Genomic DNA, 11,488 nt, shown 5'->3' with positions numbered 1-11,488 from the left:
AACAAGAAGCAGGTGCACCTGACACCTGAGATTGTGTGAGATAACATCTCATTGGGTTTTAAGCTTTCGTAACAAGATAGTGGAGCCGTTATTACAATGTGCTGAGCGAGGGGGATCCCTATCAGCCCATCACAGCTCAGGCCCGTACATGTGCAGAGAGACGTTCATGACAATGACTGACATATCTGCCACTGGCAACCAGCCGAACTCTGCCCAGTATCCAGCCAGCAGACGGTGGGACGAGATGAGATGGGACAGGGTGGTCGCACGCAGCAGTTGTTCTCTCCTCCCCTCTCCAGTCTAAGTGAGAGTCCCGAGTCTATTCTCGGTTCTGTGTGTAGGTGTTGAAGTGCTGAATCAGACTAGGCATGATGGAGGAGGAGGAGGAGGAAGAGGAGGAGGAGGAGAAGGAGGAGGAGGACAGATGTGCCGCTGACAGTCCGTGAAAACAAAACGACCCCCTCAGATGAGAGTCGACAGCCAGCTGCACACTGACCACTGTCACTCTCTCTCACACACGCGGACGTCCACATGAAGAAGTTTGGAGTTGTACTTGCCATTCCCTGGTGTAATAAAAAAGAGCAGGAGGCCTGTAGGCATATATAACCTCATGTTTTTTTACACATGCTGGGGCTGAGTTGTTCCACACAGCTGTTTGAAGCCAGGGAATGTTAAGTGACTTCATGAGGACATCTAGTGGCGAATACCTAGTATTGTTCTGAGTGAATAGACTTTTGCAGGGTGCCTAGCTTTAGCCTGGATGCCAGACGAACTTAGTTTAGGACTGACCCAAAATAATATACAGTAGTTTCCTTGACAAATTCAATTGCGTATTCCTTTTATAATTCCTCTTCTTATCCACCATTACAATGTCAAATAATTAATTTAAATTGTAATGGACTCATTTTTAAGTCACTTTTATATTGTACAATTCATTGTCTAATATAATGCTTTATTATCAGTTCTGACACTTGTAGTCCACCATATTCAAAAGCCCCCCCCCCCCCCCCCCCCCCCCCCCCCCCCCCCCCATCTTTTCATCTGCTATCATTGCATATTTTACTGTTTAAATAGAATTTGTCTGTGGTTTATCAACCTGTGCCGATTTTGCACACACTGTAAAAATAAATGCATTAAAGCTTTTGGATTATGAGAGACAGAACTTGCATGCATTTCTCTCCCTGCAGGGTCATCTGAGGTTTGAGGGTTTATTTCACACTCTAACTTACCACTGGAACATTTTGGGAGTGTATCAACATATCAACCAGGGATTTTAAATACAGTCAACATGGCAAACACAGCGAAGTATGAGCCATCCCTGGAAGTGGTAAGTGAGCATTGTGCTCGCTGACTGATCTCAGAGGTTGACAAAGTTGGCAAAGCTCTAAAGAAGTACAACGTAAAGGTGAGCACAATTATGACTCTTTAAATACATATAGGAGAGTATAATGTACATTTTCTTATCAATCAAATCACCACTCACTGTAAGAATAGGTGTCTACTTTGATGAAGTTGCTTCATACGTGGGCAGGGTCTCGTTGTGCCCCATGGAATGTGGTGTAACAGTGGATTAGTTTTGTTGAAAGGTGCCAGCCTGTACAAATAATCTTGCCTCGCCTTCACACCCTCAGATGTACAGCGATGATCCTGAAACATTTTCAACTGTATCCAGCGTGCACACCAACACACGTGAGTATCGCCCAGAGTAAACCAGGACAATGCAACAAAGATTTCCACACTGTGACTCAGAAGTTGTTGCATTTGAAAAGGAGGTTAAAGCTCATTTATTAATGTCATAAAAATCTGTTATCACCTCTCATTAGCCTGGAGCTGTACCCCACCTTCCTCTTCTGCCTGGCTGTTGGTGGCTTGAATTGTCCAGTGAGTTTATTTCTGTGGTGTCATGCTAACACAAAACTTAAATACAATTCGCAGACTAAGGTGTTACAAAACATTTTAAGGATTTATAAAATAAAGTTCGACTGAAATTCTTTTTGATAGGATTTAAAAAATTGGGCCCTGTATGCAGAAAGCAGGAATGTCAACATTCTCATAATTTCTAAGTGTTTTATGTCTGTGTGTGCGTGTGTGTGTGTGTGTGTGTATGTGTGTCTGTGTCTGTGTCTGTGTGTGTGTGTTTGTGTGTGTAACAGCGTGCAGCCAGTGGACTTGGTGCTGTAAGTCTTTGGCATAAAGGTTAAAAACAGTGCTCTTTGTATATTTTTCATTTATTGTATAGTTCTTGATTTGTGTTATGATATGCTATGAATTGGCAGAGATTAATTTGTTTTTATTCTCCAGTATTTCCCTTTCTTACACAAAATAAATACCAGACTTTGAGCTGTTCTTGAGGTTGGTAGAAAACCTCTTCCAAGAATCATCCACTAACTCACATGTTGAGTCACTGACGTCTGATCCAGATCCATCAGCCACTTCCTGGATTCTCCCCCCCGGACAAACACTTTGGTCTCTTCCCATGGATCCCCTGCCATCGCACTTGATGACTCTTTTTCTCTCATTTTGGCTTGATAGCAGGTCTTGTTGTTCGGTATATCCACCTTGCATTATGTACTTTGTCACAATTACCTTTTGTAAATAATAGTGCTTGGAACACAAAGATTGTATTGATTGACATTTAAAGGACATGAAATAAGGATGTTTTTCCCCTTGTGGTTATTTATTATAATTTCTGTTTTAAATTTCTCTATTGATGTTATTATCAGTTATTCATTATTGTATCTACGCCTTTTAAAGCTGGTCAACTATCAGAGGACAGTCACATATGTGTCCTACTCTTCCCTTCGGCTGATACTTTGAACTTTATTTTTCAGGGCATACTGACATGTGTTTGTATGCAAATTCTCGATCAATAACAGCTCTAGTTCTAGATTGTGGAAGAAGGTGGTAATGTGTCTTCCAGCTTTATATGCAGTCCAAGATTTTCATACATGGTATTCCCAATTGTCCTCAGTGACGACCCCATTTGACCTGGTGTCCTCAGCTCACCTGAGGAAGTCTCAAGGTCCTGTATGTGGCAAGTGAAAGTGGGTGTGATCCTGACTTTTAGCACACATCCGCCATAAAAGCCGTCGTGTTAATCATCAGAGAATAAAACACAGGTTTTTATACTCCGCGCTGACCACGCCCCCTTGGGTGTCTGTGCTATTACGTTATCCTCTGCGCACACGGAAGTAGCATTAAACCAGAAAACTTCGGCTCTTGTGAGAGTTGGTCCGTGTTGTGTGTTCTCTCCGGTGTGTTACAGCTGTCGCTTCATCTGTGAGTTAAACTTTGTGTTATTGCGAGACATCTGTGAGTTCGATCGCTTCTTCTACTTTCAGACATGTTGTTGTAATAATGGCGCCGCTTGAATCCTCAGGTGACCTTGCGTATGAAGGCATCCCTGCTCCTCTTTGTCTCTTTCCACCTCTGCGACAGACTCATGTTAGATTCAGACCACTAATGATTGTTAATTATCCTCATGCATGAAAAGCAGGGTTTTCACTCCGTTGTTTAGCCAAACAACGAACTCCTCCTCCTGGAGGAACTATGTGTGTGACTCATAATCTGAATAATTGTGTGTTTTCGTGTCTGGTATTTTTTGTGACTGTTTAGTTTTTCAAGCGTGCAATGTTTTTTTGATCGTCTTCAATTTTTGCTATTTTTTGATTGCCTGTTTTCTTTTTTTTTTGTGACTTTGTAATATTTTCTGTGACCGTGCAAGTATTTCCACTGATATTCTTTGCGTTATCGTGTCATCGTTTTGACTGTGTTTTGTGTGCGACTGTAATTTTTCCCTCTCTCAGGTCTGTCAGGATGGTTGTGCTCTCCAAAGAGTATGGATTAGTGGTGTTGACGGGTGTTGCCAGTATTGCCATGGTTGGGCATCTGGCCATCAAAGTTGGCAAAGCTCGCAAGAAGTACGACGTGCAGGTGAGCCCGACTATTACTGTTCAAATACATATAGGAAGGTATAATGTAAATTTTCCTATCAATCAAATCACCACTCACTGTAAGCATAGGTGTCTACCTTGATGAAGATGCTTCATATGTGGGCATGGTCTCGTTGTGTCCCATGAAATGTGGTGTAACAGTGGATTAGTTTTGTGGAAAGGTGCCAGCCTGTACAAATAATCCTGCCTCGCCTTCACAGTACCCTCAGATGTACAGCGATGATCCAGAAACCGGAAAGATTTTCAACTGTATCCAGCGTGCACACCAAAACACGTGAGTATCGCCCAGAGTAAACCAGGACAATGCAACAAAGATTTGCACACTGTGACTCAGAAGTCGTTGCATTTGAAAAGGAGGTTAAAGCTCATGTAGTAATGTGATACAAATCTGTTATCACCTCTCATTAGCCTGGAGCTGTACCCGGCCTTCCTCTTCTGCCTGGCTATTGGTGGCTTGAATTGTCCAGTAAGTTTTTCACAACACTTGAATAGACTAAGACTTTGATAGGATTTGAAAAAATAGGGCCATTGTATGCAGAATGCAGGAATGTCAACTTTCTCATCATATCTAAGTGTTTTATGTGTGTGTGTGTGTATGTGTGTGTGTGTGTAACAGCGTGCAGCCAGTGGACTTGGAGCTGTATGGATCATTAGCAGAGAGGTGTACGCACATGGGTACTCTACAGGAGGTAAGAACCTGTTGTCTTTCATTTATATTTTCTGCTCTTTTATCAGCAGTTGGCACTGCCACCTCTAAGTAACAAGGTTGTGGGTTTGAGCCTGGTGACCCACATGTCTGTGTGAGGACTTCATGTTCTCCCTGTGGGTTTTCTCCAGCTTCCCCCCCACAACCCAAAGACTGGGTGACTGTGGGATCTGTCGAGGGCGTACCACGTCTCTTACCTTTTTTCCTCTTAGCTATAGAAGTTTAGCTAATGGATGATGTTTTGTATCCCAATCAGATCCTAAAAACAGAAGGTGGGGAGCGTTTGGCAACGTGGCTTTCCTCGGAATGATCCTGACCACAGCCAGCTTTGGCCGCCAACTGTTGGGTTGGACAGGACCACGGATGGGCCGTTTCTGTAAGACGCCCGATTGCTGTTAAGGACAGCGACTAAGCCTGGGTTTTTAGTAATGATAATAACAATAAATACTCCTCTACATACCTAGTATAATGTGTCGTTCCTTGAAGCATCCATTCTATAACCTCTCATCAGGGAGCCGTTGACAAGTGACCTGACTGGTTCTCGCTGCGGGAAAACGCCTCATTTACCATCATGAATGTGTGAGATAACAAGTCAGTTTATATCTCAAAGCATTTTTACCTGCTTTGCGGTTTTGACAAGTTGAATGAATTGGCCAAAGAATGTATCTTTTGTAATAAACAAATAAAAAAAATGTTATAAAAAGGGACATTTAACCTTATGTTTTACCTTTTTATCTGGCAAAAATAAATGAAAATGGTTATTTAAAAGAATGCAGGTGTCATGGAAGAAAACTCAAACTTAATTCCAATCACAATCATTATCTCTGTTATTTTTTCATTATAAAGTCTCATACTATAAAATTTGACACATTGGTTATGAATATGTTTGTGTTTCCTCCTTTGTAGTGAGTGGAGTGGGGTAAGGGTTGAAATTCTGCCCTTGCATTAGTGGACTGTGTTTAAGGGAGTGGCTTTGTTTATTTAAGGAGAGTATTTGTTCAAATCCAACATGACTTGCTGAGGCAGATTCACTGACAAAAGAAACAAACGTTCACAATGACACAGCATACTGTAAGGCTTGAAGCTCATTGCTTTTATAAATCAACACCGCACTCTAGATGTGCAACTTTACTGTGGTTTCTATTTTATTATCAAACAGGACATATATCAATAAATTCTTACAGTCTACCTTTCAAGGGCATATATATATACATAACATAGCCTCCTGTGGACAGGTGTTGTAAACTAGCATTTATGCTAACACACTGTAAACAATGCATCTGGTTCGTCCAATGACATTGTCACGTCCATGTCCAAATAAAATCTACTAACTAACTAATGGCACTTAATGCAGTAGTAAAGTAATACTAGGTTAACATCTCTAATACATAATTTAAGGTCAAGCACATCTGCACAATATTCAAACTAATACAGCTACAGGTAACAAAAAAACCCGTCCCTGATGCTGCTTGACATGACATTTGACTCATATTTAGTGGTTATTTAGTGTAGCAGGGTCTTGTGGTGGATTAAATATTCATCAATAAAAGCAGAATAACCAATTTCAAGTTTTATATATTTGCATCAGACTATGATGATACAAGTTCCACAACACAGATAAGTAAACATTAAAGGCTGCAACGCAACAATAAATATTGGCCACATAATTTGGGGTAAATTGGTTAGTTCACGAAAACACTTTAATAATCTATAACTTGTGTATTACTTAACCGTTTTTCCAAAATACATGGCTTTTCAATTGTATATCGCTTGCCTTTTTTTCATTTTTTGTGCAGCAACACTGTGGCTTTAAGACAACACGTGCGACCTGGCAATATGGTGTGAAAGTGCACTTCACTAATATTTGGTCACCTAAAAGATCATAATTCAAGTTCTTTAATCATTTGGGGGCGTGATGACAACTTTTCAACGTGTCTCAAAGCACTTTGCATTCTCGATCTTTACCCATCACTCTCTAATGTCTCCCTTCATAACCTGAGGTGGTCAGTTCATTTACAATAAGGGACCATGTGCAACCTTGATCCACATAACCCCAAATGTCCCCTAGAGGGCAGTGTGACCATACGTGCCACATTAAAGTGCTGTGCGTACATAGGGAGTCAAGTCAGGGGATACATAGAAAACATACGTTTCCCACCTGACTGAAGATCTCCTGTACTTTAGAGGGAATGTGGAAAAATAGTTGAAGTTTTACAAAACCGTCGTATTTAAATGAGTAAAACAATCGTTCTTCCGTAGCATCCGAGAAACGTTTTCACCGCTGACCCAACACACTGATCAGCAGTGATGCAGCTGCATCAGGTAAAAGCTTTGCTCGTGTCCAGATATTCTTCCTGTGGTGTCCGCGTTGCTTCTGTTGCCTCTGACTGACAGGACGCGTCCCTCAGTAAGTGTATCTGGAGAGCGGTGTGTCCTCCATCAAATCATCCTGGAGAAGATCATTGAGACAAAACTTGATGGTAAGTTGGACATTTAGTGCAGTGCAGTTCTAAGAATGAGATTAGAACCCTAGTTTATAAAGTTACAGAGATACAGAAGCATATTTGACCTTTCAAGTGTAATAGATTCAGTTTTCCCTTTTTGTATACAGGCCAAAGCTCATTTTGTGACTTGATTTTATATTATATCTTAAAAAAACGTCTGGTTGTATACAATTTGGGAATCACCAGGGGCTGAGACCTGTTTATGTGGGACCATAGGTTCTGGGATAGAGAAGGTGAGACAGGTACTGGGGGGCCAGGTCACGCACGGATTTGTAGATGAGGAGGAGGACTTTGTATAGAATGTAGGACTGGATAGGAAGCAAGTGAAGATGAATCATCCTCACTGTAATGTCCGCTCAGAAGTCTTACCATGGGGAGATCCTGCAGCCGATGAAACTCGGGGTGGTTTGTCCGCTGGCGGAGCTTCAGGAAGAGGACGACAAAGACGATGGCAGTGGTGACGATGAACACTGACAGCAGACCAGCCAGCAGGGGGTCCAAACGGGAGCTCGGGTGGTACCGGGGCCCCTTGAGCTCTGTGTGACACAGGAATGGACAAACATAATAAAACACACTTCTTTTTGAGAAAATTTGAATTATATTGCGCTTTCCCTTTTCCGTCACTGTACCTTCATCTCCAACGTTGAGTTCAGATGGGGCCTCCCGGTGTTTTGGCCCCACAGGGACTGGAGCTGAGGTGGGAGGGCGGCCTGTGGGCTGGGATTTGGCCTGTGACTGGGTGGTGGAGCTCATAATCGGCACCGTGCGGGCTGGCTGAGATGAAAAGGTGGCTGTGGGATCTGTGGCCCTGGGCTTCCTGTCCTCAGTGGTGGAGACGTGATGCAGAGGGGTGGGGCTGTGCGCCATAGGCGTGGATGAAAGGCTGTGGGCGCCAGCTGAAAGTGTGGATGTGAGGGTAGTGCTGTATCAATTCAAAACAGTACAGAGGATTCTTCAAAGCAAATGGAGCACACACACACACATACACACCACCCTGCCCATTACAGCAGGGTAACTCCCGCTGACATTACAGCACACACTCCTGCTGTAATGTTATTGTTGTCAGCGTCCACCTGCGTCCACCAGCATCCTGCTTGACATACACTGTTTGTTTTTTCATGCATGGACTCCACGGCACAATAACAGTGGTAGTGGTGGATATAACACATGTTCACTGCTGTAAATTAAAGCTTTGTCCGACAAAACAGAGATCTACTTTTCCCACCGTAGTGAACATTGGTTTTGGTTCAGCTATAGTCAGATTAAAATCACTTAACTGGAATGACAACTCAAAGGGCCAACAGGCCCCTTGAGAAAGAATTTAAATTCACTAGATCCAGATCAAAGTTTCACACACCTATAAATATAATGATCTCACTATGTTAGAGAAAATGAAAAAAAAAAATCTGGATGTGCCTTCTGATTTGAATCTGCACAAAAATGTATTTTGTTCCTTCCTGAACCATACAGGTTTTGTGACAAATCATTTTGTTGTTTTTTGAGTAATCTTGCTAACAGTCGTACCAACCAACGAACAAACAGGGGGTGAAAACATAACCTTCCCAGCAGTAGAACAAAATAAAGTTAATCTAAAATAGACAAATGGAGTGTGTGTGGTGGCATGGTGGTAAAATGGTCCATTTTTCTCTTCTAACCCAACCGGTCGAGGCAGATGGCCGACCACAATGAGTCTGGTAGCCTCTGTAGTCACCAATGTCTTGCTTATTGTGGGAACTGTTGCTTTTTTCTATAATATTGTCAGGTTAATATGTAAAGTGCCTTGAAATAATGTAGGTTTAAATATGGCTTGGTTTACAAATGAAAATGAATTGAAGATTGAATTGCTTAGTGTCCTCATCCCAATCCTGTTGGAAGTGTGCATGTTCTCTCTGTTGTCTCTAGGTTCTCCGGTTTATTCCCACAGCCCAATGTCAGCTTGACCAGGTGTGAATGTGAGTGTGAATGGTTGTGTGTCTCTGTATGTTGGCCTCGTGATGGACTATCGAATTGTCCAGGATGCACCCCACCTATCACCAAATGTCAGATTGTAACCCTTGAAGGATATGTGGTATAGATAATAGATGGATGGATTGATGGATGGATGTTTGGATGGATGGCCCGACTGCATGATTATGCTTTTTTTTTTATAAAGAGCGAGAAATAGGAAAAAAATACACATTTGGCATTAAATACAGAAAACACATAAAAGTAGCAGCGATGCCACTTTTAGCTTTTTAAGTGTCGAGCTCCGCGTTATTCTACAGAGACGGAGGTGAGAGAGGTGACGATGACTATAGGGAGCTAAAGTGCGATGTCATATTGTCTGTTATTTCCACACTCCTCAAAGAGGCAACGCGCCCTCAACATGGCAGGTTTATATTTAACTGATCTATTAAAAATAATGAAGATACGACACGCATTGTGAACGAGGGCCCTGTTCCTGCTGCTGGGAGTGGAGCTGAGTCTGAGGAAAGAAGCTGTGTTTGCATACAGGAGGCTCTCAGGCAGTTATTATTTGAATAGTTCAATCTGGACTCAGTAAACAGAAAGGATTGGAAAATTATAGAAGCAGAGTAAAAGACCATAAGTTTGTGTGTTGATAATTGTTTCCTCCAAATCTTTTAAAAAAAAAGGTGCATAAAGGTTTGTCTTACCTGGAGAAGAGGCAGCACCTGTGTGAGCCTTCATGACCACGGCTCCATCGGTGTGTGCAGATGTTGCAGCTGCAGAGCTTGTGCTCAACAAGTGGGATTTAAATGCTGCATCAGTGACATTATCTGATCTGACTGTTCCTTCAGCCCTGGTGATGGTTTCAGTGGAGGTTTCATCCTTTCCTGCAGGATCACGTGTCCCCTGCGGGCCCTCATTCCCAGGATCCCCTGTCACACGGTCAGGAGATGCTGAGGTGCCGGTATGACTCCCAGGGAGGACAGGGAGCAAAGCACTGCTCTGACCTAGATAAAGTGGATATAGAAATGAAATAAATTATAAATAACATATAATATAAATAACATATAATTCATATATTATATACATAGTTTTTGCCATAGACAAAAAAAAAACGGTCCTCTTAGAACTCACCAGAGCATAAAGGGAAATATTCATGTCTTGATTGGTCTTTTTTAGTTTACTGGCACAGAAGAATCACTCGATCAATAACTAATCAGCTGAGTGACATGTCATCCAATAGTCTTCTGATAAACCATGATTTGAACTTAGAATTTTAAACCCAGAGGCCTGGTTCCATTTTTGCAAATAAGGTGTCAAAAAGACATACACTGAGATACAAGTCTAAATCAAGCTATGTATTAAAAGCTAAACGCAATAATATTTGATATTGGTGGAAATAAAAATAAATACATTTGAGTTGGGTGATCTCACCTAGATGAACAGTGCACATCCTTCTAACACCAAGAAGCTGACGAATGAACTAAAGCTTTTATAATATTAGTGAACAATGATCAAATTCTGCCTCCAGCTTTGTAACAACTTTCTCTAAGACGAGTAAACAGCGGAGAGCATCATGTGCTGAATTAATAAGGAGCCCAGCTAACGTCAGCAGGATGTCCACATCAAACACACACACACACACACACACACACACACACACACACACACACACACACACTCACACTGGGGATGGCACCTTACCTCTTGTCTGCGTTGAGCCGGTAAGCAGCAGCACCAACACGACGAACACCAAGTTTATTTCTAATCTCATCTCACCTCCCCCGGCAGATTCTCCGTAAAAACCGGACTGTGCACAGCAGCTCCGCCGCTTCTGCTCTGAGCTTGTTTCCGTTACGTGATTTGACAGAGCTCATCAGCAGCAGCAGCGCTAAAAATATCCTGAGGGAGTCGGGCAGAAGAGGAGCAGGGGTGGGGCCGCATGGCACGCGGGCGCACAGACACACGCGCGGTCCTTATTCCCCAAAGAGCGAAAGGATGTCAATCTGCCAATTCATGCTTCACCTTCCGCGAGTGTGTTGCTTTTTCCTCTCACACCCACTCATCCATCCGCATCCATCCCTCTCTGGAGCGCAGCAGTTTGCAGGCGCTGTCGCTCCGCCGCTCCAATCAGGCGCCAGTGCGTCAGAGGCGCAGTTGTGTGCGTCAGGACCCTAGCGCCTGTTGTGGCACACACACACACACACACACACACACACACACACACACACACACACACACACACACACACACACACACACACACACACACACTCTCACACACACACACAGAGTGCCAACGCTGCTTCCAAGTTTTCCCCGTGCTCCGTGTTGGTGCATGAACTGGTTCAGAGCAGTGACAGCTGACGAGGTGTGCAT

General features: G+C 42.8%; 2 protein-coding genes across 3 annotated transcripts; one reads left to right on the top strand and one right to left on the bottom strand.

The window, feature by feature from the left end:
* The first annotated feature begins 3,120 nt into the window (after window positions 1–3,120).
* Window positions 3,121–5,122, top strand: mgst3a (microsomal glutathione S-transferase 3a). 2 transcript variants are annotated; one of them, XM_053438843.1, is made up of 6 exons: window positions 3,121–3,279; window positions 3,807–3,933; window positions 4,154–4,227; window positions 4,362–4,419; window positions 4,570–4,642; window positions 4,916–5,122. In XM_053438843.1, the coding sequence occupies exons 2-6, from the start codon at window positions 3,817–3,819 to the stop codon at window positions 5,056–5,058; spliced, it is 465 nt and encodes a 154-aa protein (XP_053294818.1). In that variant the 5' UTR covers window positions 3,121–3,279; window positions 3,807–3,816; the 3' UTR covers window positions 5,059–5,122. The 2 variants fall into 2 exon arrangements, with proteins under 2 accessions (XP_053294818.1, XP_053294819.1); XM_053438844.1 differs by having other exon boundaries at window positions 3,148–3,312.
* A 660-nt stretch (window positions 5,123–5,782) lies between these two features.
* On the bottom strand, window positions 5,783–11,168 carry LOC128455164 (uncharacterized). Its single transcript, XM_053438841.1, has 5 exons — window positions 10,815–11,168; window positions 9,818–10,117; window positions 7,793–8,059; window positions 7,533–7,699; window positions 5,783–7,108 (listed from the first exon to the last, which is right to left on the bottom strand). Exons 1-5 carry the CDS (start codon window positions 10,882–10,884, stop codon window positions 7,064–7,066), a joined length of 849 nt encoding a protein of 282 aa, XP_053294816.1. The 5' UTR covers window positions 10,885–11,168; the 3' UTR covers window positions 5,783–7,063.
* Between the last annotated feature and the right edge of the window lie 320 nt (window positions 11,169–11,488).

The sequence above is a fragment of the Pleuronectes platessa genome, chromosome 13, assembly GCF_947347685.1.
Source record: "Pleuronectes platessa chromosome 13, fPlePla1.1, whole genome shotgun sequence".
In the NCBI taxonomy this organism is placed as follows: domain Eukaryota; kingdom Metazoa; phylum Chordata; class Actinopteri; order Pleuronectiformes; family Pleuronectidae; genus Pleuronectes; species Pleuronectes platessa.
This window is presented reverse-complemented; position numbering and strand designations above follow the sequence as displayed.

Coding starts and splice junctions, on each gene's coding strand:
- mgst3a (XM_053438843.1), top strand. CDS start 3,817: ATGGTTGTGCTCTCCAAAGAGTATGGATTAGTGGTGTTGACGGGTGTT. Junction 3,934..4,153: donor GCAAGAAGTACGACGTGCAG/GTGAGCCCGACT, acceptor TCGCCTTCACAG/TACCCTCAGATGTACAGCGA. Junction 4,420..4,569: donor TTGGTGGCTTGAATTGTCCA/GTAAGTTTTTCA, acceptor TGTGTGTAACAG/CGTGCAGCCAGTGGACTTGG.
- LOC128455164 (XM_053438841.1), bottom strand. CDS start 10,884: ATGAGATTAGAAATAAACTTGGTGTTCGTCGTGTTGGTGCTGCTGCTT. Junction 7,700..7,792: donor ACTCAACGTTGGAGATGAAG/GTACAGTGACGG, acceptor TGTGTCACACAG/AGCTCAAGGGGCCCCGGTAC. Junction 7,109..7,532: donor GGCTGCAGGATCTCCCCATG/GTAAGACTTCTG, acceptor GATCTTCTCCAG/GATGATTTGATGGAGGACAC.